Raw genomic sequence first — 25,677 nt, 5'->3', positions numbered from 1 at the left:
CCTGCCGCGTCTCGCTGGCGCGCTTGGCCGGGCGGGGGCTGGGCGCCCACCGCGTGCGCACGCCCGGGTCCCGCCTCCCGAACGGGGCGGGCGGGAGAGGGGTCTGCGGACACGACCGCCGGACGTGGGCTCCGCCCTGAGCTCCTTGGGACTCCCGACTCCCACACTCCAAAGGATCGGCCCAGTCCTGAGAGGGGGCCCCGGATTTTTTTTAAAAAACGGATTTCTTTTATTAGACGAGTTGTGAGCTTATGAAAGGGCCCCAGATTCATGTCTCCATTTGACAGGAGAGCGCGGGAGTCACTCGAGGTCGCCGGTCCATCAGTCACCAAGCTGCCTCCACCCTCCACCCTCCCTAAGAGTCAAGTCCTGGGCAGCCTGTGTGGCCCCCCGGTGAGCATGGGGTCGGGTCCCCAGGTGGGGTTTGGGGTGCGCAAGCAGGCTCAGCGCCCCACCGCCCGCGCTGGGCAGAACTGTCCTCATAAAAACAGTCGCGCTGTTTCCTCACGAGTTTCCCACCCAGCCCGTGAATGGGCTCATTATGCGCCGGTGGCCTCCCCGGTGCGGCTCGGTTCCGCTCCCACGGTCCCCTCCCAGGCCTGGCGACAGGGAGGGCAGGCACAGCTTGTCCACCAGCTGGCCGGTGCGGGGGTCTGAGGAGCCCCAGCAGCACTGTGCCTTGAATGTAGGGGGAGGCTGGGCCTGGAGGGCCTGGGCCTGAGCTGACCAGCCTGCCCGGACCAGCTCCAGGCCATGCCGGGGCCCGCGCGGGACCCCTCCTTCCCAGCCGCTGTCTGTCCCTGCCCGGCTCGGCCCTGGGGTTCTGGTCCGCGAAGGCCACGCTCGGGCACTGCCGTGTGCCATGCTCAGGGACACGGAGGGGACTGCAGCATGAGCCCTGCAGCCCCGGCCTGCCCCGCTGGCGCCACCTGCCCCCACTCCACCTGCTGGGAGTTCACCTCTCGGCCCCCAGCCCCACCACAGTGGACCCCAGCCTGCAGAGAGGCGGGGGAAGGGGCACCCGGAGGGGCTCAGGGCTGCGCAGGCGCGGGGCTGTGTGGCGGGGGTCCTTCTCATGTCCCCCCACCCCCCTCCGTCCTTGGCAGACCAGGTGGCCGGCCATGCTGCGGTGGAAGCCGAGACCCAGCCCTGACCAGCAAGGGGCCCTGGTGTCTGAGGCCCCGGCCTGCGGCCCCCTCGCCCTGGGTTGCCCACCGAGGGTGGAGCTGGAAGGAGCGTCGGTCCAGACAAGTCAGCCCGTGGGAATCCAGCCCTGCTTCCGTCTCTCCAGCTGGGGAAACCCGGAGCGGAGTGCCCCGCCCCGCCTCCGCGGAGGCCCTGAGTTCACGGCTTTCGCTCCCGCCACCTCCGCCCGCGGCTCTGGCGTCAGCAGGAGCGGACAGAGCTGTTTTCGGCCAGGGGAGTGTTACCTAGGAGCACAGAAGGGCCACAGGTATTCCGCAGGCAGCCCCCACGTCTGCGCCGGCCAGAGGCCCTCTCCTGGCTGCGCATCTTGCGGACAACGGGGGGCCGACTTCCCTGGCAGGAGCTTTGTGGGAGGCGCCTCGGCCCACTCCCCAGCCTGCTGTCATCAGGCTCCTGAAACAGGTGTGGCCCGCAGGTCCTGCCACTGACCCCCCAACCCCACCCCAGTCCCACATCTTCCTCCTTCTGGGCAGCCAGTCCAGGCTGTTCGGCCCTCAGAGTCGAGCCAGTGGCCTCGGGAGGCAGAGCCGGGCACGAGCCGCTGGACTGGCCTGTCCTCCCAGCTGGGGACCCTCTCCCTCCAGGGGAGGCAGGTCCACTGGTCCTGGCCAGTGGTCCAGTGGGCCAAGCAGTGGGCAGGGGGTAGCTGGTGACCCTGCCAGGCCGCAGCGTCTCCGACAGGGCCTGGCTGGGTCCCAGCTGCAAGGAGCCACAGAGCATGGGGTCACAGCCAGCAGGGACTCTGCCCGCTCCAGGGCGGGCACTGACGAGCAGCTGGAGTGCTCAGGAAGGAAGGCCACATGCCACACGGCCTCCCCGGGAACAGCAGGCCCCAGAGCAGGGAGACATGGGGTCCTGCCCACCTCGTGTGCCAGAGCTGCCTCAGGAAGCAGCCGACCCAGGCAGTTCCTAAGCACACATGTGGCGGCCAAGCCCGTCCCGACCCCGCAGCCGGTGCAGGGAGGCCCGAGGAGGCCCCTTGCGACAGGCCGGCCCCCGGCTGCCCGCCCCACCAGCGATCCGTGGGTCTGACTTCACGTGGGCTGGGCCAGAATTCTCCCGGCTGCGGGGCACCCACCTGGAAGACGCGGAGCTCGGAGGAGCACCCAGCCTGGGGTCCTGTGCTATGCCCAGGTCACCCCGGCATCCAGTGGGCCTGGCCTCAGAAGAAGTTCCACCGGCCGACGAGGGGACGAGCTCAGGTCTGTGCGCAGCGCGTGGGGCCCAGCCGTCTTCCCTGGGAGGGCCCAGGGCGTGGCGTCCACATGTCCACTCGCCCGGGCGTTCTTTTGGTCTTTCCCACGCTATGCCAGGGGCTGGGGAGGGCCTGGGGGGAGGTGAGGAAGGGGGGACCGTCCCCAGCCTCGTGGGCGCTGGACGCTGTCTTGAGAGGCAGCGGGAGACGGCTGGGCCGGCGACACAACCTCCGGGGACTCTGGCGGTCAGTACCTGGCAGCTCAGCCCCACTTCCTGCGGCCACTCTTAGGCTGCCCTGGACCCCAGCCTCACCCGGCAGCCCCAGCGCTTTCCCCCACAGCGCTTTCTCGGCCCCAGGAGCCTGGCGGCCGGCGCTGCTCCAGGGTATTACCTCGAGAGAGCTGGAGCCCTTCCTCCTCCCGGCCGAGCCGCCACCCCAGGGCAGTGGGCGTCCCCACAGGGCAGCTGGGCCCAGCCCTCCGAAAGGAAGCCCGCCAGGGTGTGCCGAGAGGCCGCGCCGAGTCCGGGGCTCCGGCACTGACCCTGCGGTGTCAGCCGGGCCTGGGGTGTGAAGAGGACCCGCTGACCCCATTGTCACTTGAGGAAATGGGCTCAGCAAGGCTGAGTAATTTGGGCAAGCCCACACGCCGGCGGGTGACAGGGCCGTGATGCGCACCTCGTCCAGGGGAACCTGGGGCCCGGCTCTCCCGGAGCACGACCCCTCCCGGGACCTCGTCCCTCCTCAAGCCGGGGCCCTGCCAGCTGTGGGCCCTCGGCACCAGCTTGGGGTGGAGCGGCCGGAACCCAGAACCCAGAGTCCTGGGTGGGGGCAGCCGGCCTGAGCCAGCTCTTCCCGTCTGGGACCGGGCTCAGGGGCCGGTCACTCGGGGCAGCGTGTCCACCAGGCCACCCTGGGGACAAGTCGGGCCATCCTGGGTGGACAGGGTTGGGTGAAATCCTGCCCCAGCACAGTCAGCCTCACACAGCCCCTCAGGCGCAGGGTCAGACGCAGAGACAGGGGACTTGAACCCTGCATGTGGTGTGTGGCCTTGGCACGTGGTCTCAGCTTTGTGTGTTCTTAGCGTGTGGCGTGGTTGGTGGCCGTGGCGGCACCATCAGGGAGGCCAAGCTGCGGTGCCAGCCACAGGGTCTCCGGGGCTGCCTCCACGCCCAGGCTCCAGCTTGTCCCACCCCTGGTGTCCGTCCCAAAGGCTGGGTGGCCGGTCCCTCAGGACACCTGGTTTCTGGGAGCAGACGGGGCAGCCCCCCCACAACAGCCACATCCCCCCGCCACAAGCGCCACGGAGACAGGTGCGAGAGCCGGGCAAGCGGGCATCGTCCAGGGCCGGGCAGGAGGCTGGGCAGCAAGGAGGGGCCCGGCAGGTTGGGCGCCCACGGGGGTCTCAGCCCAGCCCGGGCCTCTACTCTCCCCCCTGCAACTGCTGATTTCCCCAGCTCCAGCCGGGGTCGGGGTCCCAGACCACCCGCACTGGGGGCCAGGACCTGCCCCTGCACCCAAGGCTTCCTTTTCCTGACCAGGGCGCCCAGGCCGCCCCGCCCACCTGCCCCCGCCCTGCCCCGCAGCGGCCCGGCTGATATAAAGAGGCTGCCCGGCCGGCCCCAGACGACGCTGTCACCTGCTGTAGCCGCCAGCACCGACCGGGGCATGGAGGCACCTGTCCACGGAGGCCCCAGCCTTCAGGTCTCCAGTGGGGCTGGGGCAGGCGGGCGAGCGGGCTCCTCACCCTGCCGGCCCTGGGCTGTGCAGAGGCAGAGGCGACCGGGACCCGGGAGCGGCCTGGCGTCTGCGTGGCAGGTGCGTGCACAGGAAGCCAGCGGGGAGGAGGGCTCCAGCCCCCAGCAAGGCAGGGCCCAGTCCCCCCCACGTGGGGCACCCAGGCGCGTGTGGAGGCGGGGGCGTGTCCGTGGGGGCAGCTGTGCGCCCGCGTCTGCACTCAGGAGCCTCCAGCCTTCCGCCCCCGTGCCAGGGTCTGGACCCCAACTCAGGGGCGCCCCAGCGCCTCCGATTGGCTCCTGGGAGCCCCTCCCTCCGAGCCCCCTTTTCCTGGCCGGCAGCCCCAGCTGTGCAGGAGGGGGCTGGCCTGGGCTACCTTCCTAGGTGGAGAGGAAAAGCATGCTGGAGTCAGAACCTTCCGGAGCCTCCTTTGCCTCCCCAGTAGCATGTGGGCACCAGCCTTGCCTTCGCTGGGGGGGCTCAGTGAGGTCCCAGGGATGCAGGTATGGGCACAGCTCTGGGCTTTGTGGGGCCCGTGTCAGCGCCGGGGGCCAGCACAACTCCCGGGCGGCCTTCCCGGGCGGGGGCGGTTCTCCAGTGCCCCCCCACTTCCCGACTCAGGCCCCACATGGCTGGCTGGCACCGACACACATGCTCCCGGGCTCGTGGGCTCCGCCTGTTTGGGCATTCATGATGGCACATGTGGGCCGAGCTTGCAGGAACTTCCCCTGGCCCAGCCCCTCCTGGGGGCCCAACAGGCTGCGCCCGGCGACAGGAAGGCACGATGGTCAGACCGAGATGGGGAAGGACAGAACGTCCTCGGGGAGCAGGCAGGTCTGGGTGGCGGACCTGGCCATGTGTGGGCCCCAGGCCTGTCCAGGGAGAGCTCAGCTGGCCAGGAACCTGGAACGTCCAGGGCAGGGTGGAGAGGCCAGGCAGTCCCCAACCAGGGCCCTCGAGACCCCCCAGCTAGCTGGCCACCTGTCCCGGGCCACCGTGTCCTGAAGCTCAAGGTCCATGAGAGGGGCTTCCCGGGGTCTCAGCTTGGAGGACGCTGCCTTGCCTTAGACCCGCAGTGGTGAGGAAAGCTCAGGTCTGACTGTCGGCCCAGATGGGCCAGACCAGGCCGGGCAGCTGGGCTGGGTCAGTCCTCACCAAGCGAGGCCAGGCCGTGCTGGGCCCTGGTGGCTGGTGGAGCACTGAGCTGAGAGAGAAGCCTTCCCCAGGCCCCCCGCCCCTGGGGGCAGCAGCACAGCCCACCCCGCCTCAGGTCCACCTGCAAACAGAACCGGGGGACGGGGACACTGCGTCCTGCTGGCCCCCTGCCACTCTGGACACCAGGCTCAGCCCTGATGAGACACGTCGCACGCGGCTCCATGGGGGCCTGGCCAGGCATTGCATGGGGTACGGGGCAGGGTGGGTCCCAGGCGTGGGCGAGCCTCTGATGGGGCCTATCCTGACCGTCAGAGTGGGCCGGGCCATGGCAGCCGAGGGGGTCCCAGGGGCTGCCCCGGGGTGCAGGGCAGAGGCCGAGCTGAGGCTGCCCATCCACTTGTCCATCCAGGCCGGACCCGAGGCCCAGGTGGCCGGTGCAGTCCCGGAGACCTGCCCGCCCCCAGTGTCACAGTCACCGCCTGAGGAGGGGCTGGTGGAGCTGCCCGGCTCCTTCTCAGAGCTGCTCGCCTTCTTCTGCACCCACGCCACCATCCACGGCGCCATCCGCCTCGTCTGCTCCAGCCGCAACCGGCTCAAGACGGCATCCTGGGGGCTGCTGTTCCTGGGTGCCCTGGGCGTGCTCTACTGCCAGTTCGCGCTGCTCTTTGCGCAGTACTGGCGCCACCCGGCCATTATGACGGTGTCTGTGCACTCGGAGCGCAAGCTCTTCCCAGCCGTCACGCTGTGCGACATGAACCCGCAGCGGTGAGGCGGCCGCACGGGGGGGCCTGGGACCCGGGGGGGGCGGGGCAGAGCCGGCACGGAGGGGAGTCCAGCCTGGGGGAGGGCAGTGCGGGGGTTGTGTATGCTCCAAGGGGGTGCGCAGTGGGGGGCTGGCCCGAGCAGAGCCAGCATGGTACAGGCATGGGGCAGGGGCGGCAGCCACGTAATGCCAGGTCTCCGTGACACCTGGGTTCAGCCAGGCCCCCTTGGTCCTTTGCCTGGGATGTGGCATAGTGGACCCAGAGGAGACAGTAGCGGCTCAGTGTGTCCAGTGCTCCCTGGAGCTGCGGAGCACTGAGGGGTGAGAGGGGGCGGGGGGCTTCCAGAGGGCGGCCTGCAGCTGAGCCTGACCACCTGGCCTGGAAGCAGCCAAGGGCTCAGGCAGGCAGGGTGGGGGGGACCCTGACTTCTCCCTGCCACGCGGGCTGCCGTCAGCAAGGCACACGGGCATCAGGCCGTGTGATGGGCCAGTGCAGCCCTTCCCAGCAGTGCCCCGGGGTGACTGATGGGGCGGGGGCTCCGAGGGACTCAGGCCAAGGCCCGTGCCCCCAGGCCGAGGCCCCTCCGCCGCCATCTGGAGGCGCTGGATGCATTTGCCCGAGAGAACCTCCACTCCCTGTACAAGTTCAACCTCAGCGAGGAGGGGCAGCCCGGCGTGACCGCCCCCTCCGCCGAAGACCCCGGGCCGGCCTTCCAGCTGGACCGAGCAGTCCGTCTGCAGAGGCTGAGCCCCCCGGGCCGCCCGACCAGGGTGGGCTTCCAGCTGGTGCGTGTGCCGGTGCAGGCAGGGTCCCGCACGCTGCCAGTAGGGGGGGGGGGGGGGATGGGGCGTGACCGGGGGCGTGGCCGAGGCGGGTGGGGCGTGGCCGTGCCGGGGCGTGGTCGGGGCGGGGCCGGGCTGGGGGCCGGGCCGGGGCTGGCGGCAGGGCTGCAGGTGGCGCCCTCATGTGTCCACGCAGTGTAACGGCACCGGCGGCGACTGCTTCCACCGAGCCTACTCCCTGGGCGCGGCGGCGGTGCGGGAGTGGTACCGCTTCCACTACCTGGACGTCCTGGCGCTCCTGCCCACCGCCCACGAAGACGCCCCCCAGAGCCACGGAGACCACTTTGTCTTCTCCTGCCACTACGACGGCCAGGCCTGCCAAGCCGAGTGAGGGGGCGCGGGGTTGCGGGGGCGCGGGGGCGCGAGGTTGCGGGGGCGCGGGGTTGCGGGGGCGCGGGGGCGCGGGGGCGCGGGCGCGGGCGCGCGGGGTTGCGGGGGCGCGGGGGCGGGCGCGGGGGCGCGTGGCGCTCGTGGCCTGATGTGGCTCTCCGGGTTCCAGGAACTTCCAGACCTTCCACCATCCCACCCACGGCAGCTGCTACACCTTCAGCGGCTTCTGGTCCGCTCCGCGGGCGGGAGTCACCCACGGTGAGCCCGGGCCCTGGGGAGGCGGCGTGGGGAGGCGGCGTGGGCCGCAGCTGGGCCCACCCCGGCCTCACACTGCCCACCCCCAGGGATCAGCCTGATCCTGAGGACGGAGCAGCGGGGCCACCTGCCCCTGCTGTCCACGAAGGCCGGCATCAAGGCCATGGTGCACGAGCGAAGCCACGCGCCCTTCCTGGAGCACCGCGGCTTCAGCGTCCGCCCCGGCACCGAGACCACCATCGGCATCCGCGAGGTGGGCTGGCGGGCTTCGGCCGGGCGGGCGCGGCGGGGCGGGGCAGCCACGGGACTGGACGCTGGTGTCCCCGCAGGACGAGGTGCACCGGCGGGGGCGCCCCTACGGCAACTGCACGGACGGCGTGGAGGGCGTGGACGTGCCGCTGCTGTACAACGCCTCGTACACCTCACAGGTGCCGGCGGCGGCTCGGGGAGACCCGTGCGCGGGTGGGCGTGGGGGGAGGGGGGCACGCGCGGGGGACTGGGCAGGCCTCGGGAGGGACAGGGGGCCCTGGAGGTCCCCCAGCATGCCGTCTCGTGTCCCCAGGCCTGCCTGGTCTCCTGCTTCCAGCAGCTGATGCTGCAGACCTGCTCCTGCGGCTACTACCTCCTCCCGCTGCCGCCCGGAGGCCAGCACTGCTCCTCGGCCCGGAACCCGGCGTGGGGTGAGCCGCGTCGCGCAGCTCCTGCCCCACTCGGCCACGGCCCGCCTCCCTGGGGGCCTCCCAAACCGGGGGGGCTGCTGGGGCAGACTCGCCCCTCGCCGCTGCCAGGCACAGCCGGTCCCTCATGCCCACCCTTGTGACCCCCAGCACCCCCTGGGGCGGTCTTGACGCGCCTCCTTCCCCAGGGCACTGCTTCTACCGCCTCTACCGGGACCTGGAAACTCACCGGCTGCCCTGCTTCTCCCGCTGCCCCAGGCCCTGCAGGTGAGCGCCTGCGCTGGGCGGCCCGGGGTGGGGGTCGCTGCCCCGGGCCCCGCAGGGCCCTGACGGGCCTATTTCTTCCAGGGAGACTTCCTACAAGCTTTCCGCGGGGACGTCCAGGTGGCCTTCCCCCAAGTCTGCCGTGAGTGTCCGAAAGGCGCTGGGGGCGCAGGCAGCCCGGGGGCCTGGGGAGGGCGGGGGGCGCGGGCAGCCGGGGGGCTGGGGAGCGCGGGGGACGGGGCGGCCACAGCTCGCCTCTGTGCGCAGGACTGGATCCTGGCGGTGCTCGGTGGGCGGGAGCCCCGGAACCAGAGCCAGAGCGCGCAGCCAAGGTGGGTTTGCAACCCGCCCGCTCCAAGGGTCGGGCCTCCGCCCCGCCCCCGGGCCCCTCCCTCATCCACCCCTGGGGGGGGGGGTCCCCCACGAAACAAGGCCCCGCCCAGCCCCCTCACGCCTCTTCCCGCCCCAGGAGCAACATCGCCAAAGTGAACATTTTCTACCAAGAGCTCAACTACCGCACGGTGAACGAGACGCCGCTGTACTCGGTGGGCGGGGGACGGGGGCTGGCCAGGCCGGGCGGGCAGGGGCGGGGCCGCGGTGGGCAGGGGCGGGGCGGGTGCGCGGCCGCGGCGGGTGGGGGTCCAGGGCGGACGCCCCCTGCCCGCCGCGCTCACCACCGCGGCCTGCAGGTGCCGCAGCTGCTCTCGGCCATGGGCAGCCTCTGGAGCCTGTGGTTCGGCTCGTCGGTCCTCTCCGTCCTGGAGCTGCTGGAGCTGCTGCTCGATGCCACCGCGCTCGCCCTGCTACTGGGCTACCGCAGGCTGTGCCGGGGCCGGGCGTCCCAGCCGAGGGCCATGCCCAGCCCCAGGCCGGCTGGGTGCCCGCCCGGGACGGACACACGGTCTGCGGTCCCGGCCGCAGGGCAGGGCTCCTCTCCCACAGCCCTAGCCAGAGTCTCCGCTGAGGAGTAGAGTGAGCACAGCCGGGAGCCGAGGGGTCCCTGGACCCTTCCTAGCCCCAGCCCTGGGCCTGCCCTGCCCACTGTGCCTGCTCCTGGCACCCGAGGGCAGCGGGCTCTCCCGGTGGCCCAGCTCCGCAGGCCCCTTCCCCACCACCCAGGCCAAACCCAGGAGGCCCAGGCAGGAGCAGCACTGCTCGCCCGGCAGCACCCAGCCCACCAGGACCCTCGCTGGCCCGGCCACCCCTGGCCCCGCCCTGGTGCTGGCCACGGTCGCCAGCAGGCTGCAGGCAGTGCCCACACCTCTTGCCTCCTGTTCTGGGTGTGGCTCGTGTATGTCCACGGCAGAGGCACAGGTGTGTCTGTTTCCTCATCTGTCTGTGGGGAGATGTGCTGGGGGGAAGCCTCTGGACAGGGCAAAAGAAGGGTACGGCCAGACCGAGGCCTTCAGTGACCCTGGCCATCCTGTAATAAAATCAGTACACCCCCCGCAGCCTGCGTGCGCGTCTGTGATTCAGCTGAAAACCTCAGGTGTGGGCTCCCACACTTCCTCGGGGCAGGCTGGGGGGTGGGCCGGGCAGGGGTCTGCGGGACTGCCGGGAGCAGGACCAGCCCCCGACCACCCTCACTGACTGGCATCTGCCCCCACCTGAGTCTAGGCCACAGGAGCTTGGGGGGTCCGAGGGGACCAGGGTGGTGGCCGGGGTGTCAGGACGAGTTTTCATCAAAGAAAGCGTGGAAGGCAGGGCCTGGGTTCGCTGGCCGGAGCGAGCGTGAGCTGCAGCCCTTCGGGGAAGGGCCACTGGTCCTGCCCGCACGGGCTTGTCAGCGGGGGAGGACAGGGCACCCAGAGGGGCGGCCCCAGCCGAGACAGAGCAGAGCGAGGCGGTGCGGGCGGCAGAGGTTTATTGACCGTCAGGTGGGGAAGAGGGGCTGGGCCTCACCAGGTCTAGGCCCAGGAGCAGGGCGGGGCGGTGGGCAGAGCTCAAGCAGGGAGAGAGGAAGGAGCCAACTTTGCTCTTTAGGGTTCACAGCCAGTGGGTGAAGGAGTCGGGGTGCCCCAGTCCAGCACCCACCTTGCTGACCACAGAGCTTTGCATAGACCTGCCCACTGGCCTGGCAGAGGGACCGCAGCTGGGGAGGGGGCCCAGGCTCCACCGGGGCCTGCAGAGGCAGCCGAGGGGCTCCTGGACCCTTCCTAGGGCTCAGCCCCAAGGGCTCAGGGCAACGCCGCAGGGATGGGGGCCGAGGTGGTCCTCACGGGTCCAGAGAAGAGACACAAGGGAAAGCCAGACCGAGATTGCTGTGGCAGGTCCACTCAGCCCGTAACAAGAAGGTCGGATGCGGGGAGGAACGTGCCAAAGTCGGTTTATGCGCAGGCTCCGGGCGGAGGACCCGGGAAAGGGGCCTCTGGAGGCAGGGGCACGTCCGGCCGCCCCAGCACTGAAGGCCTGCGTGGCCAGCCACAAGGCCTGCGGACGCCCGCGTCCCGCCGGAGACTGAGGCCCGAGCCAGAGCCCCACCCACCCAGCACCTGCAGGACCCAGCCTGCGTGCCGGGGCCACTGGGGGGTACTCGGGCTTGGCTGACTCCCCGGATGAGCCACCAGACCCGGGGCCTGGAGGAGGCGCTGTGGGGTGCAGAGGGCCCCCAAGAGCAGGCCAGTGTGCTCTGGGGCAGTGAAGGTGGGGCAGGAGGTGGCAGTGGCCCTGAGAGCGGTTTGTGAAGTGAGCAACCCAGGCCTAGAGGAAGGCGCGGGTCACCTGCGGACACGCCCCGAGCTGGCCAGGGTCTCCAGGTGACTCAGCCCCTCCCCCCATCGGCGGAAAACGTGGGGCTTGAGAAGACTCAGTGCTGGGGTCTCTCCCCCTCCCAGGGGTCTGGGCAGCTCAGAGGAGGGAGGAGCAGACGAGGGGTCCCTGGAGCGCCTGGGACTACCAGGAAATGGGCCCGAGCGTCTTCAAGGCGGGGACGGTGGAGGGGACCACGGGCGTGCGGGGCGGCCGGGCCGGGGGCGGGCCGGGGCGGGGTTCCCGCGGCGCCCGGCCCCCGGCCCTAGCTCTCCTCCAGGTGGAGGCCGATGAACTCCTGGATGCACCTGCGGTACTGGAGCTCGGTGGGGCTGCTGCCCGCGAGGGGCGCCGGCTGGCCCGGGGGCGCCTCGGCCTCACGCATCTCCTCCGCCATGCGTGCCAGACGGAGCCTGGGGCGGGGGGGGGCGGGGAGAGGTGAGGTGTAGCCCCGGCAGGGACCCTCCCCCCCGCGGGCCCGCCCCCGCGCTCACAGGGTGACGATGTCCGCGTTGGCCGCCTGGACGGCGATGCTGAGCGGGTCCTGCTGGTTCTGGTCCAGCGCGTGCTGGTCCGCTCCGCGCTTCAAGAACAGGCAGACCTGGCTGAGGGCGGGAGGGTGCGGAGTGGCGGCGGGCGCGGGGCTGCGGGGCTGCGGGGGGGCGGCAGGGTGTGGGGCTGCCGGGCGGGCGGGGGCAGCGCAGGTGCTTTGGGGGCGGGGCGCAGCGTTTGGCCGGGGTGCGGGGGCCGCGCGGGGCCCAGCTGCGGGAGGGCGGGTCGCCCGAGATGCAAGGGGCGGCGGGGCGGGGCTTTGGGGGCCGCGCGGGGCTTGGGGGCGGGGGGCGGGGGGCGGGGGGCGGCGGGGCTTGGGGGGCGGGACAGCGGGTGGGGCTTTGGGGGCGCGCGGGGCTCTGGGGGAGGGTGTGGCGGGCGGGGCTTTGGGGGCGCGCGGGGCTGGGCGGGGCTTTGGGGGGCGCGCGGGGCTTTGGGGGGCGCGCGGGGCTGAGCGGGGCTTTGGGGGCGGCACGGCTCGGCTCACCCGGTGCGGCCCAGCAGGGTGGCGAGGTGCAGCGGCGCCCGCCCGCGGCCGTCTCTTTGGTTCACATCCGCCCCATTTTGCAGAAGAAATTCACAGACGACCAGGGAGCCCTGGGGAAGGGGCCGGGGGGCTCAGACCAGCCGAGGGGCTGGCCTCTCCCAGGGCCCCCACCGGCACAGATTCTGGTCTCCCTCCGGAGGCGAGGGGCGCTCGTGGGTGCCGGCGCCCCCTCCCCGCCGCGCCCACGCAGGCGCCCCGCGCTCACCCCCAGCACCGCCTGCAGCAGCGGCGTCTTGCCCTCGTCGTCCGCGTCCGCCCAGTTGACCTCCGCCCCGTGGGCCAGCGCAGCGGCCAGCGCGGGGAGGTCGCGGGCGCGTGCGGCACGGTGCGCCAGGAGCCCGGGGTGCAGCTCCCGCACGTCGGCCAGGCCCCAGGCCTCGGGCTCGGCGTCCGCGTCCGCCTCCCCGCTGGACTCCTCCGACGCCGCGCCCTCTGCGGGGAGGGGGCGGTGAGGCAGCCCCGGCGCGGAGCCCCAAGCCTGCCCCCCCAGGCCTGCCCCCCAGACCGAACCCCCGGCGGCGGAGGAGCTGGAGGTGGGCCCGGGGAGGCACACCCACCCTCCTCGGTGACGCTGTCCACCACGGAGCTGGCGCCGAAAGCCAGGACGTCCGAGCTGCCGTCCGAACTGCCGCCCAGGCCACTGTCACTGCTCAGACCTGCAGAGGCGGCGGCAGAGGGGCTTCTGGGGAGCACCCGAAGTCCTCCCAGGAACGTGGGGGCAAGGCTGTACCTCTGACCCACCGTCCGGGCCACCCCCTCCCCAGGGGGCACGATCAGCCCCCACTGGGGGATGAGACAGCTTGTCCAGGCACAGAGGGCTCAGGGCGCCTCCAGCGGGAGCTCGCCTGGGGGTCAGTGCAGCTCTGCCTCAGTGGAGGGCACGCTGGGGTCCGCAGCTGTTGGGGTCTTCCCACAGGGCTCAGGAGAGGGCAGCAGCGCCCCCTGCTGACACACACACACCGGGCCGCCCCCATCAGCACACACACACACACACACACCCGGGCCGCCCCTATCAGCGCGCACACACACACACACACACACACCCGGGCCGCCCCTATCAGCACACACACACACACACACACACCGGGCCACCCCCATCAGCACACACACACACACCCGGGCCGCCCCTATCAGCACACACACACACACACCCAGGCCGCCCCTATCAGCGCGCGCACACACACACACACCCGGGCCGCCCCTATCAGCGCGCGCACACACACACACACCCAGGCCGCCCCTATCAGCGCGCGCACACACACACACACACACACCGGGCAGCCCCCATCAGCACACACACACACCCGGGCCGCCCCTATCAGCGCGCGCACACACACACACACACACACCGGGCAGCCTCCATCAGCACACATACACACCCGGGCCGCCCCTATCAGCACGCGCGCACACACACACCCGGGCCACCCCCATCAGCACACACACACACACACCCGGGCCGCCCCTATCAGCACACACACACACACACACCCGGGCCGCCCCTATCAGCGTGCACACACACACACACACACACGGGCTGCCCCCATCAGCTCTTCTGCCCTGCAGTAGCTTTTGCCTGCACTGCCCAGGAGAGCACTGAACCCGGCCCTGTGAAGAAACACCTACCAGCCAATTCCCAGGGTGCCGGGAACAGGTGCACGATACACCCAGGTACACACACCCACACGCACACACACCTGAGCGCGCACACCTGGGTGTGCACTTAAACACACACCTGAGTGCGTGTCCACATGAAGACACACACACCCTACACCTGGGTACACACACCCACATCCAAACACACGCCTGACTGTGCACACCTGGGTGTGCACTGAAACACAAAACACCTGAGCACGCACGCACATGAAGACACATATACACTACACCCAGGTGCGCACAGCCACATGCACACACGCCTGAGTGTGCACACCTGGGTGTGCATTTAAAGGCACTACACCTGAGTGTGCATGCACATGAAAACACACATACACTACACCCGAGTGCACAACCCACATGCTCACTCATGCATGCATGCCACACCAAGGTACACATAACTTCACACACAACACCCGGGTGTGCATACACACACACACACTTGAACGCCTCTCGAGAGCCGTGGCCTCGCCCTCTGGATCTGGCCGAGACACTGCTGGCCCCTCGTGACACTCTCCCAGCCTCGGCCTGCCGACCCCCCACAACCCCTGACCAGCCTCCGGCGCTGGCGCCAGTTTCCAGGCCAGTCCCGCCTGCCGTTGCCGAGCTGCTGGCGATGGCCGGCCACACTCGTCCACCCTCCTGGTGAGCCAGGCCGTGCTGCCTGGGCTGGGCCTGGGGCAGTGGGCAGCGGGCTCAAGAGCAGGGGGCCCTCCTGGTACTCACTGCGTGGGCCTGCCCCAGCAGCACCTGCGTCGAAGTAGGAGAAGAGCGAGTCCAGTTCATCAGGGCAGAAGAGGGAATCCCGGCGGAACCTGCGCTCCAAAGCACCAGCTACAGGGGACAGGGCCGCGTTCAGATGGAGAAACCGAGGACCCGCACGGGAAGGGGTAGTGAGTTGGGCAGTGAGCACCTGCCTCTGGCTTCCCGCCTCACCTCACCCTGATGGGGGGCTCTACGGCTCATCCCCTGGGCCGGAGCCCTCTCCCAAGCCCCACCCAGGTGTGCAGCTCAGCGTGTGCACAGCCCAGGGCCTCGTACCTGCGCTCAGAGCAGCAACAGAGGGCAGGGTGGGCTCAAGCCGGACCTTACGGCGTGTGGTGGGGGCCCGCGGGGAGCTGTGGTGCCGCGGGCACTTCTGCACCTGCCAGTGCTGGGGCCCTCCCTCCCTGCTGGCAGGCGCATCCTGGGCCGGAGCCGCCGGCAGCTTCCCCAGAAACTTCTTTTCCACATACTTGTCCTTGATCCAGGCCTCCTTGTCCTGCCTGGGCCAGGGGCAGAGGTGAAGCTGGACCTGAAGGCCGGACGCCCCCAGGTCCCAGCTGCATCCAGCTCACCTGGGGCTGCCGGCCGTGGGCTTCCGGCTGCCCGGCCCGGAGCACTGGGCCTCGTAGATCTGGTTCACGGTGCCGTTTCCCAGCTCACACATCAGCTGGGGAGACGGCGTGCGAGCGTCAGCCCCCCCTTGCAGACCCCTGCTTGCTGCCCCATGGCGGCTCAGCGCCCCAGGCCTGGCCCCCACACCCACCTTCAGCAGCTCTGGCTCCCACGAGTCCAGCGTCAGGGAGCGCACCTTGGAGCAGTGAACCCCCAGGCTCCTGGAGAGTGGGGGGCAGTGTGAGTTGGCACGGCCCCGCCCCTCACCCCACCAGCCGCACCCGGCCCAGCGGGCGCCCACCTGTGGATGCCCGAGCACTCGATGCACAGCAGCACACCCAGGTTGATGCTGGCCCAGCGGGGGTCCGGCTGGCCACAGTCGCCACAGTGGCCATTGCCGGCCACGCCCTGCACACGCTGCAGCACGCTCTCTCCCTTGGAACTGCGCTCCCGCAAGTCCGTGGCCGAATCAATGCTGCTGGTGGACGGGGACGCGGTGCGGTCCAGCCTCTGGGGGTGGTACAGGGGGCCACTCAGCTCCCGGGGACGCCTGCCTCACCCAGGCCTCAGTTTCCCCAGCAGGCACCCTCCTCTGCCAGCACGGGCCAGGGTCCCTCAAGCACAAACTTGCACGTGGACATGCACACATATGAGGCGTGCACATGCTCACGCGTGCATGCTGACTGCACAGCCCGCCTCAGGACCGCCCGTGGCGGCGTGCATGCGTGGTGATGTGGAAGGGGCTCACCTCGCTGTAGCAGCTGTCCGGGCTCTCCCGGTAGGCAGAGGCGATGCTGGCTTGCACTGCCTGCACCCAGGCCTGCCGCAGCTTCTCGGAGTCAGCCTGCAGCATGCAGCTCCTGGGGGAGGGGGCTGTCAGGATGGGCAGGCAGGGTCCCCCACCCCCAGCCCAGGCCACGCCTCCTCACTTGGTGGGAGACACGACCTCGAAGCAGAACCTCCGTTCGATGTCTTCGCACGGCTTCACGGAGCACAGGCGTAAGTCGTCCACCACCACGGTCAGCGCGTCCTGGGGGTGGAAACACTGCTGGCACCAGCCCTGACCTGGCCTCCAGCCCGGACCCCAGCCCCCAGCCCTGACCCCGGGTCCACAGCTCTGACCCCAGTCCCCAGGCCTGACCCCGGGTCCACAGCCCTGACCCCAGCCCCCAGCCCTGACCCCGGGTCCACAGCTCTGACCCCAGTCCCCAGGCCTGACCCCGGGTCCACAGCCCTGACCCCAGCCCCCAGGCCTGACCCCGGGTCCACAGCCCTGACCCCTGTCCCTAAAACCCTGGCACCAGTGACCCATTTACTGCTTGGCCTTAGAGACAAGGGCTTTGAGCCCAAGGAGAGCTTGGTCCTGTTTCCAACCCTGGCCTCTGGCCAATCACTGGTGTCCATCAGTGGCCTCAGCCTGGTGCTGACCCCCTAAATCCCACCAGTGGCCACCGCACCCTGCAGGGGCCCTGCGTGCACCTTGAGCTTCTTCTGGTAGACCAGCTGGCTGTTCTGGATGGAGAACCACCGCCTGGTGGGGTGGAGGGGGTGGGATGGACATCAGGCCGCGCCGGCCCCCTAGTCCTCTCTGACTACTCCCCAGCCACCTGCCTGGGGGTGGCCCCTCACCGGTTCCAGGTCTTGAAGGCGTTGCTGGCCCTCTTAAAGAGGTAGCCCTCCATCACCACGCCGCTGGGCGCGTCCACGTCAAACTCGGCCTTGGACTCGTCGCAGAAGTCCTGAGAGGGCAGTGCCTGGCCCTCAGCTCCCACCCTCGGGCTGCGAGGCCCCGCTGCCCACCCGCGTGGAGGCGAGGGCTGCGGGGGCCCTTGCTGGAGCTGCTCCCACGCCCTCTCCCCGTGCCCTGCCTGCAACAGGCCTCCCCCAAACCCCAACCCAAAACTCCCGCGGGGGCATGGCCCTGCAGTTCCCAGCCCGGTGTCCTCGGAGCTGCAGCCAGGCCCCCGCCCCCAGCAGGCTCGGGACCAGGAAGGAAGCTGCCCCCACCCGAGTCTCCCATTCATGGGACCAGCTGGGCCCGCTCTGAGCCGGCGGACAGGGCCCCATTCACACGGCCAGGCAGCCGCTGAGAGCCCGTGTCTGGAGGGGGCGGCTTGGGGAGGGGGAGCAGAGAGGCCGGCCTGCACCTGCTCCCCTGGCCGAGGGTGGGGGAGGAACGGACAGCTGCTGCCACTCCCGCGGGGGCCCTGCACAGCGCGAATCCTGCGGGGCAGCCAGGGGTGCCGGCTCCGGCCCCGCGGGTCTCCCGGACACAGGCGCGCAGAGGCCGGGCGGGAGGTGTCCTTGGTGCTGAATCTCCCACGGGGCGGAGGGAGCGAGGGAGGGCGGATCCCCGCCCAGGCCCCCCACGCCCCCGCCCTCCTCAGCCCCCCACCCCAAGGATGGACGTTCACTCACCTGCAGCAGGGTCTGGGGTGGGGACGGGAAGCGGGAATGGGTGGGAGAGAGAGCCACTGAGTGACCGCCTGTCCCGCCCCCAACCCCGCAGGGCTCCACGTCCTCAAACAGCCAACCCACCCGCCCCCCAGCTCCCCCCTGGGTGAGTGCGGGAAGGCGCGGCTGTCGGGCAGGGAGGGGTCCCGGAAGAATCCCAGGGCTTCTGCGGGCTGAGGCCCCACCCACCCTGCCCGAGGGACAGCAGGGCCCCTCCTGCTCCACCACCTGAAGCCCCCAAGGCTAGAGACCCTCCCCCTGGGGTAGAGAGGCGCCAAGCGGTGGGCAGGCCTGGGAGGAAGGGGTGGGATGTGGCCACACTGAGGTCAGCTTGGGGGCCTCACCCGCTGCTGGACCGCGGCATGTCTGCGCTCCATCTCGCGCTTCTCCACCGCAGAGTCGATCACCAGCTGGTCCAGCTGCGGGGCAGGTGCGCAGGGGAGGTCTGTGGGCACTGCCCCCCCCGCCCCCCGGGCCCCCACCCCGTCCCGCCCCAGGGCTCACCTCGGCCGCCAGCTTCTTCATGTAGGGGTCCAGCTGGCGCAGGAGGTCGTGGCCTTGCTGGAAGAAGCTGTGCTGGGCGTGCATGAAGGACAGCATCTGCAGGAGTGCGGCCGGTGAGGCCCCACCCACGCACCCACATGACGCGCAGGGCGCCCACCCCGGCCCCCAGCAGAGCCCCCAGCCCCACAGGGCACTCACAGAATCCAAGATCTCAAACTTCTTCCTGCCCTGAAGGACGTTGATCTGCCAGAGAAGGCACCAGACAGGTGGGGACATCAGGGCCAAGGTGGCAGGGTCAAGGGTCACAGCCCGTTCCTTATCCCAGAGTTCCTTCATACTACTTGTGGCTTCCTGTGACCCCCAGGTCGTCTTCAGCTCTGTACTTCTCTCAGCCCCGGCCTCCCGTGTTCCCCGGTCTCTCCCTGTCCTGACTTGGGCAGAGCCCAAATCCCTGCCTCGCCATCCGCCTGCTGCCCTAGCGCAGGGCATCTGCTGGGCTTGGCTCCAGATCCCCCCGTAGCCAACCTGCAGCACGTAGTCCAGCGCCAGGTGGCGGAAACACTTGCGGGTGAGGGTCAGGGCGCCCGTGGCCTCCTCCACCTCGTGCGGCCGATGCCGGGAGGCCTGCGCGTTCCGTACCAGGGACAGCTCCATTTCCTCCCGCACCTTGTCGAACTGCTTCTTGGTCTCCTTGAACTTCCGCACGTCCCTGGGGGTGGCGGGCGGGGCTCGGGGGGTGCGCGCTGGGGCCCCCTCGGTGCGGCCCCCCCCACCCGGCAGCCACTCCCGCCCACGTCATGCTCGGCCATCGCCGTCCCCTCCTCGGCCACACGGCGGCACCCGGCTGGGGTCCTGGCTCCTTTGACCAGTCCAGGGCGACCCCCACCTCCCCCAGACTGCGGACTCAGGTATCCCCAGATAATTCCATGTTTGCTCTCAGATGTCTGGCAGGCACCCCTGCAAAGGGCCCCAGCTGCGGCACACTGCCCCCCGCGTCCCCAGGACCCCTACCCTTCGCCCTCCGGCCGCACCGGCCCTTTGCTGCCCAGCGGCCTTTGCCCAGAGGTCCCTGATCTGGACGCCGTGGCCCCCCCAGAGGCCCTGGACCACCTGCCTGCTCCGTCCACACTGGCCGCCCTGGACACTGGCCCCCCTGGTGGGCTTGTGGTGCGCAGCCCTTCCCCTGCCTCGCTAGGACCCTCAGCCCTGGGGAGGGTGCCAGGTCCCAGGGCATCGAGGAGAGGCCAGGAGCAGGGTCTGGGGCACTCACTCTTTGACGAAGTTGTGCAGCTGCTGCCGAACGGACCTCTGGGCCTGGTCGAACAGGATCTGCGGGCGAGCGAGGTGGGGGCTGCTGGGCCCGCCCCACATGGCCCCAAAGCAAGGTCTCCCAGCACCCCAGGCAGGGACCAGGCCCGGGAAAGCCCTGCCGGCCCACGCGGGTGCCTGGAGGTGGCAGCTGGGACCCCAGCCGGGTCCCCAGCGGGCGCCCACCTGGCCCCCGCGGCACCCGTGGCCCTGACAGGCTGCGGTGGGAAGGCCTGGGGGCAGGGCCCAGAGCTCCCACGGAGCCTGCGAGTGGGGGAGCCCCCCAGCACTGCCCAGAACCAGAACCAGGTCCCCACGGGAGGGGCCAGGCCCTCAGCAGGGCAGACAGACAGACGCACGAGGCGAGCCGCCCCCGCCCGTGAAGCAGGGCTCTGACGCCCACGCCACGGGCCCCCCGCCCTCATGGGCCTTGGTGCTGGGCAGGGGTCCCGCAGGGCTCGGGGTCACCCCCCAACAGCAGCAAGGCCCGAGCCCCGGCTGCCTGTAGCCTGGGCAGGACAGCGAGCCCCCAGGAGACCGCGCTCCCTGCCCCGCCCAGGAAGCGTCAAACCTCGGAGACCTCGTCTGCCCGAGGCCCTGCCGTCCGCGGCCCTGCACCCCTGCACCCGCCTCGCCCACTCCCGGGGATCCCGTCACCCCTGCTGTATGACGCCCTTGGTGGGGCCCAGCCCTCGCCCACGGACACGGGCACAGGGCAGCCCCCCCCGCCCCGGCTGGCGGCGGCGGCAACGTGTCTCTCCCCAGCCCTGGCCGCAGCCGCCAGCTCAGCTCCCTCCGAGCCAGCTGGGAGCTCCGTTCCAGGCAGGGCGGGGCCTGGGGGAGCAGGGGGTGGCCTTGGATGGGCCGGCACGGGGAGGAGGGCGCCGAGCCACGCTGCCTGGGCCCCTGCGCCCGCCCCGCCGCGGGTCTCACCATGTGGTAGTTCACCATCTCCTGCAGGCTGTCTCCAAACCGCTGCAGACATTCCTGCGGGAGAGGCAGGACAAGGGCTCCACACCTGCCTGGCAGGCCCAGGCCGCGGGACACAGAGCCCGGGGTCCTCGAGGGGCCACAGGAGCGCCCGGCCGTGCCCCCAGCCCCGCCCGCCGGAGGCCACCGCCGCGCTCACCGAGATGACGGTGTCGCCCTGGCACTGCTGGGACAGGTCGCGGACCCCGCTCACGAAGAGCCTGTTGGTCGTGACGTAGGCCTTGCCGGCCTCGATCATGCCGCTGCACAGCTTGACCAGCTGCAGGCGGGTGGGCAGGGCGGGCAGCCAGCTCCCCTGGGGCCGCGGCCTCCCCCCGCCGGCCGGCACCCACCCTCCCCACTGGGGCGAGGCCCCAGCCACCTGCCCGCGCCTCAGAGGGGCCAGGCCCGAGGTGGGGAGGGGGCCAGGTGTGGCCAGGTGTGCCGCCCCTGCCCGCTCCCCCCCAGCCCCCGGGGCCTCCGGGAGCCAGGCCAGTGTGGGTGCCCCCCTCCCTCGCTCCGCCTGCCCCATCCCTCCATCCCTGACCCGCTCACGCCAAGGCCCGGGTGGGCGCGCAGCTGCTGCCCCGGCCCAGATGGGCACACTAAAGCCTGGGGACCCACCGAGGCTCCCCCCGCGGAAAGGCACGAGACCCCGGGAGATCCACGTGCGGCAGGGCGCGATGGGCGGCAGCTCGTACACGACAAGTGTGCACCCTCGTGCGACACAGAGCACACAGGCGAGTGGTGTGAGAGCGCAGCCTCCCCTAGGCGGGAACCGCCCATCCAGCCTCTCCCCTGTGCTGCGAGGTAGCGATGGACACGGCAGCAGGGAAACCCAGCGCCGTCCGGTACCCTACCTTGTCCAGCTTGGCTTCGATCTCGACCACATCCGTTTCCACCTCATCGATGGTCGCCCTGCAACAAAAACCACAGTGATTGGGGTCGCCGGGGACCCCCGTGGCCAGTGGGGCGCCACAGGCCCAGGCCTGCCTCCCCCTGGGGTGCAACCACCTGGGGCGCAGCAGGGGAGGGGCTGCCCACTGTGGTGGACGCCTGGCTGGCGCGGGGAGCAGGATGTGCTCTGGGTCGGGCTGGCTCTGGAGCCCCACAGAGACCCCACAGAGACCCCACGTGCAGGCAGGGAGAAGACAGAGGCGAGGGCGGGGACAGAGCTCTGCATGCAGGGCAGCCCCCGGCCACTGTGCTCGTGGCTAGCGGCCTGGCTTGGCCTCAGCCCTGCAGTCTCGCTCAGCCCCCCAGGCTGGGTCTGGGGGCGGTGGCGCAGCCCGGCGGGGGCTGCCCAGGGTGAGCCGGCACTGGGCCTTGAAAGCTGAGCCTGTGAATGGCTGGATGGCTGCTCTCTCCGGTAGGGGCAGCACCAAGACCCCAGACCGGCTGCGGGGGGCCGGGTTGCAGGCCCCCTCAACTTCCAAGCACCCAAGGGGAGGCCGGGCTCGTTGGAAGCCACCCCCTCCAGGGCGGCCTGACAACGGCGCTGCCCGGGGAGGGGAGAGTTAACACATGACATCAGCAGAGCAGCCTGGACGAGAATCCCCGGAAGGCTGGAAGGCAGAGACAGATGGAGCTGGCACGTGACCCCCCCCCAACGTCCCCTTCTCAGGGAACAGGAAATAGGGCCAGTCCTCTCTGTTCGCCCCCTGGGCTCATCCACCCTCCTGGGGACAGAGACGACAGGGATGGGGCTCAGGCCAGGGCTGTGTGGACCCTTGGGAGGGACCAGCCCCGCCCTGGCAGGGGTGGGGGGTGGGCCGGGGTTTCCTGGTCCCGGAGGGAGGGGCTTGAGGGTCACGTGCCTCGGCGTGTCCTCAATTAAGTAGCTGGACCAGACGCCTGAGCACGCAGGCTGCCCCAGCCAGGGGGCCTTGCGGGAGCCCTGCTCACCCACCCTGGCAAGACGAGGGTGCCCCTGCGCCTCTCTGAGCAGCCCCACCCCTCCCCCAGGGCTTCTGGGACTCCAAGTCCCAGAGCAGAGAGGGAAGACGGGCAGCTGTGGTCGCTTGGACCCTGGGGCCTGGAGAACTTCCGTGCAGCCCACCCGCCCAGGAGAACTGCACCCGCAGCAGCACCCGCCCGGGAGGTGCAGCCCATCTTGGGTGGCCTTGACTCCACGGACTCTGAGCGCTGCTGTGGCTTCGCCGCTCCGCCTCCGAGGGTCCCAGGGCAGGGACCCAACACCTGCTTGGGAGAGGGGGCCGCGGAGTGGGCGACCGCCTCAGGAGTCCCCAGCCAGCCCGGCCCTGCAGCCCAGCGCTGCATGGACAGGGCAGGACAGAGGGCGGGGCTACACCTGGGAGCTGACGAGGTGGGGCGCTCGGCCGGCGCCCCAAGAGCCAGCCCTGACTGGGAGCCCCACTCCTTCAGCACTTCCCCAACCCCCACCAGAGAGCAGAAGCCTCTCCTGAACAACCTGGCTCGCGGGAGGGAGGTGGGGACAGGGGTAGGCGGCCTGCTGCCCCTTCCCCCAGCCGTGACTCAGCGCCTGGAGCCCCACCCAGGCAGGGGGCTTTCAGGACAAGGGGTGTGCGCCTCCCCTTCCCAGGCTGCCTTCTGCCTGTCACCCCGGCTGCCAGTCCAGCTCAGGATACCCCCCAAACACATGCCGTGGCCATGGGTGCTCCCACGGCTGTGCACGAGCCCCTCGGCCAGGCAGGATGCCCCTTCTCTGTTTTGGGGCCACTAGGCTATGACAACACTGACCACATCCTCCTGCCCAGCCCCACCCAAGGGCCAGCTGCCAGCTCAGGACACATCCTCAGGAAGCGCCCAGGGCCGGCCAGCAGCTCCGGGGCCATCCCTCGAACCCCAGGGCAGACCCCGGCCCCAGCCCCCATGTCCACGTGGTGCAGCCCCTACCCAGAGCCCAGCGCACTGCCGAGCCAGGGCCCCCGCCGTCCTTGGCCCTCCCACCTCCTACCTGGGGTCAGCCCTCTTACCCGCCCCCAGGCCAGGTGAGGCACCTTTCCAGGGCAGCCCCTCCCTGCCGGAAGAAGCCTGGGGAAGGCTATGCAGCCGCCCCACCCTCGGCAGGCCCCACAGGCCCAACAGGCTGGCGGAGGGAGGGAGGGAGGGCCCGACAAGTGGGGTGCTGGCACCCCTGCATCCAGCTGGTCCCTCCACCTCTAGGGCCAGAGCCCTCCACACCTGATGGAAGCGAGCACGAGGTTTCCAAGAGATGGGCAAAGCCAGAGGGCTGCACCAGGGTGGACCCCCCGAGCAGAGAGGCCCTGGTTGGCCACCCCACAGCCTGGGCACTGGTCAGAGGGTGGCCAGGTGTGGCCCAGGGTCGGGGATGCACAAGCTGCCCAGATCCCTCCTCTCCGTGACAAAATGGGGGAACACACAGCATCGCCTCTAGGTCCTCTGCCCCATGGCCTGGGGCCCGTCTTGGGACTGACCCCAGGCGGCCCCCCCAGTCTCCTAAGCCTTCACTGCTGGCATACTCTAAGGATTGACTGATGCTGAGGTCCACGGGTGCACCCAAACAGCCCTCTTGCCGGCACCCCCCAGAGACCCAGCACATGACACACGCGTGCAAACACTCATGTGCAAAGACTGATGCTCCCACATGGTGAGATAGACGTGTGTGCCACGGCACAGCCACACACACAGACATGGGGCCCGTGGACACACACTGACATGGCGCCCGTGGACACACACAGACGTGGCGCCCGTGGATACGATGCACAAGAGCACAGGCATGTGCACACGTGAACACGTGTGCCTCGTGGCATAGCTCAGACCTGTTTCTGACCAGAAACACACGCACGCACCCACCTCTGTGCACACGCATGCAGTGAGCACACCCACCCACTGGCGCAGCTCACCCACACACGTACATTTGGGTTCAGGAGGCTTGCACCTCACGGAAGGCGTGCACGTGGGCAGAGCTCACACATGAGCACCCATGTGCACAAGTGAGTGCCAAGGGACGCACTCACACAGGTGTGCTCTGGACAGGTCCCCAGCACCTGGCAGCTAGCAGGTGCTCGTTACCCCGTCCAGCGCAGGTCCCGCAAGAAGGACGGAACGCACACGCGAGCACATGCCCCTGGATACGGGACACAGGCTCATGGGCCTGCCTGTCCAGGAATGATGAAACGTGTAGCCGGCAGCGGTCACCGCCCCAACCTCCCCGCTCTCCCCATCCAGTCTGCCCTGCCCTAGCCCCCTGCCCTAGCCCCCTCCCCTCCAGATCCCTGAGGTCACCCAAGCCACTCCTCGCCCTGCCAGGCGGCTGACCCCAGACCCTTCACGAGGCTCCAGCTGCCTGCCTGGCCCCGCACTGCTGTGGACACGGAGACCAAGACAGAGCCCAGGAGGACGCCACCCACCCACACGCAGGCCCACACGGCGGGGCCGGCGGCCACCCTCCCGCCCCCAGCCGGTGGCCTCGAAGGGGGTGTGTGGCGTCACCGAGAAGCGCGGTGCCCACGACTGCCCAGAGGACAAAGGTGGGGGGCCGGTCCCGCCCCAGGCGGCCGCCCGCGCGCGCGCACCGTCCGCGCGAGTGGACAGAGGAGGCATCTTTTGTTCCGGTCCCTCGGGCCTCGGGGGAGGGCGGTGCCGGCGGGCAGCAGGCGGGGGGCTGCCGGCTTTGTCCGAGCCCGGGGTCTGCACGGCGCTGACCCCTCCTCCCCGCGCCCCGCACAAAGGCGGCAGCGGCGCCCCCCCCCCCCCCCCCCGCGCGGCGGCTCCGGGGCGCCCAGAGGGAGGCGGCGGGCGCCGACCCCGCGGACCACGGGCCCGCCGCGCCCCGGAGCCCCGTCGGCGGCCCGGGCGGCGCACCTGAAGCGCGGCGAGTCCTTGATGCACTCCTCGAACTCCACGGTCATGGCTGCGGCGGCCGCGGCGGCCTCCCGCTCTCACTGGCTCGAGCTCCGCGGCGCGCCGCGCAGCATCCCCGGCCCGCCCGCCGCGGCGCCCGCCCGCCCCGGAACGAGGCCGCCGCCCGCGCCCCGCCCCGCCTGTCACCGCCGGGGAGCGTCGCCCAACTCCGCCGCCCGCGCGCGCCGCCCGCTGTCACCGCCGGGGAGCGTCGCCCAACTCCGCCGCCCGCGCGCGCCGCCCGCTGTCACCGCCGGGGAGCGTCGCGCGCGCCCTCGCCGCCTGCAGCCGGCCC

At 70.7% G+C, this 25,677-nt stretch overlaps 2 protein-coding genes across 3 annotated transcripts; one reads left to right on the top strand and one right to left on the bottom strand.

The window, feature by feature from the left end:
• Window positions 1-72: 72 nt before the first annotated feature.
• Window positions 73-9,876, top strand: SCNN1D (sodium channel epithelial 1 subunit delta). Of its 2 annotated transcripts, XM_071217837.1 has the most exons (16): window positions 73-393; window positions 1,107-1,608; window positions 2,341-2,408; window positions 3,943-4,219; window positions 5,703-6,058; window positions 6,629-6,842; window positions 7,036-7,226; window positions 7,399-7,487; window positions 7,574-7,737; window positions 7,814-7,912; window positions 8,047-8,164; window positions 8,350-8,428; window positions 8,510-8,567; window positions 8,693-8,757; window positions 8,895-8,970; window positions 9,115-9,876. In XM_071217837.1, the coding sequence occupies exons 4-16, from the start codon at window positions 4,070-4,072 to the stop codon at window positions 9,394-9,396; spliced, it is 1,941 nt and encodes a 646-aa protein (XP_071073938.1). In that variant the 5' UTR covers window positions 73-393; window positions 1,107-1,608; window positions 2,341-2,408; window positions 3,943-4,069; the 3' UTR covers window positions 9,397-9,876. The 2 variants fall into 2 exon arrangements, with proteins under 2 accessions (XP_071073938.1, XP_058160672.1); XM_058304689.2 differs by lacking the exon at window positions 3,943-4,219 and having other exon boundaries at window positions 127-393.
• Window positions 9,877-10,272: 396 nt separating this feature from the next.
• On the bottom strand, window positions 10,273-25,495 carry ACAP3 (ArfGAP with coiled-coil, ankyrin repeat and PH domains 3). The gene is made up of 24 exons (XM_058304688.2): window positions 25,344-25,495; window positions 21,395-21,452; window positions 20,695-20,814; window positions 20,499-20,552; window positions 19,528-19,586; window positions 18,783-18,966; window positions 18,456-18,500; window positions 18,258-18,353; window positions 18,098-18,172; window positions 17,718-17,729; window positions 16,929-17,038; window positions 16,779-16,830; window positions 16,229-16,329; window positions 16,048-16,159; window positions 15,601-15,809; window positions 15,451-15,520; window positions 15,260-15,354; window positions 14,964-15,187; window positions 14,649-14,756; window positions 12,830-12,928; window positions 12,478-12,704; window positions 12,213-12,322; window positions 11,668-11,778; window positions 10,273-11,586 (listed from the first exon to the last, which is right to left on the bottom strand). The coding sequence occupies exons 1-24, from the start codon at window positions 25,388-25,390 to the stop codon at window positions 11,439-11,441; spliced, it is 2,526 nt and encodes an 841-aa protein (XP_058160671.1). The 5' UTR covers window positions 25,391-25,495; the 3' UTR covers window positions 10,273-11,438.
• Window positions 25,496-25,677: the final 182 nt, after the last annotated feature.

The sequence above is a fragment of the Dasypus novemcinctus genome, chromosome 9 (assembly GCF_030445035.2).
Source record: "Dasypus novemcinctus isolate mDasNov1 chromosome 9, mDasNov1.1.hap2, whole genome shotgun sequence".
Taxonomy (NCBI): Eukaryota; Metazoa; Chordata; class Mammalia; order Cingulata; family Dasypodidae; genus Dasypus; species Dasypus novemcinctus.
Note: the sequence above shows the minus strand (reverse complement) of the source record. Positions and strands in the feature narration are given on the sequence as shown.

Coding starts and splice junctions, on each gene's coding strand:
- SCNN1D (XM_058304689.2), top strand. CDS start 271: ATGTCTCCATTTGACAGGAGAGCGCGGGAGTCACTCGAGGTCGCCGGT. Junction 7,488..7,573: donor GCGGGCGGGAGTCACCCACG/GTGAGCCCGGGC, acceptor GCCCACCCCCAG/GGATCAGCCTGATCCTGAGG. Junction 8,429..8,509: donor CGCTGCCCCAGGCCCTGCAG/GTGAGCGCCTGC, acceptor TATTTCTTCCAG/GGAGACTTCCTACAAGCTTT.
- ACAP3 (XM_058304688.2), bottom strand. CDS start 25,390: ATGACCGTGGAGTTCGAGGAGTGCATCAAGGACTCGCCGCGCTTCAG. Junction 20,815..21,394: donor TCGAAGCCAAGCTGGACAAG/GTAGGGTACCGG, acceptor ACCCGCCTGCAG/CTGGTCAAGCTGTGCAGCGG. Junction 18,354..18,455: donor AGTTTGAGATCTTGGATTCT/GTGAGTGCCCTG, acceptor GCACTCCTGCAG/ATGCTGTCCTTCATGCACGC.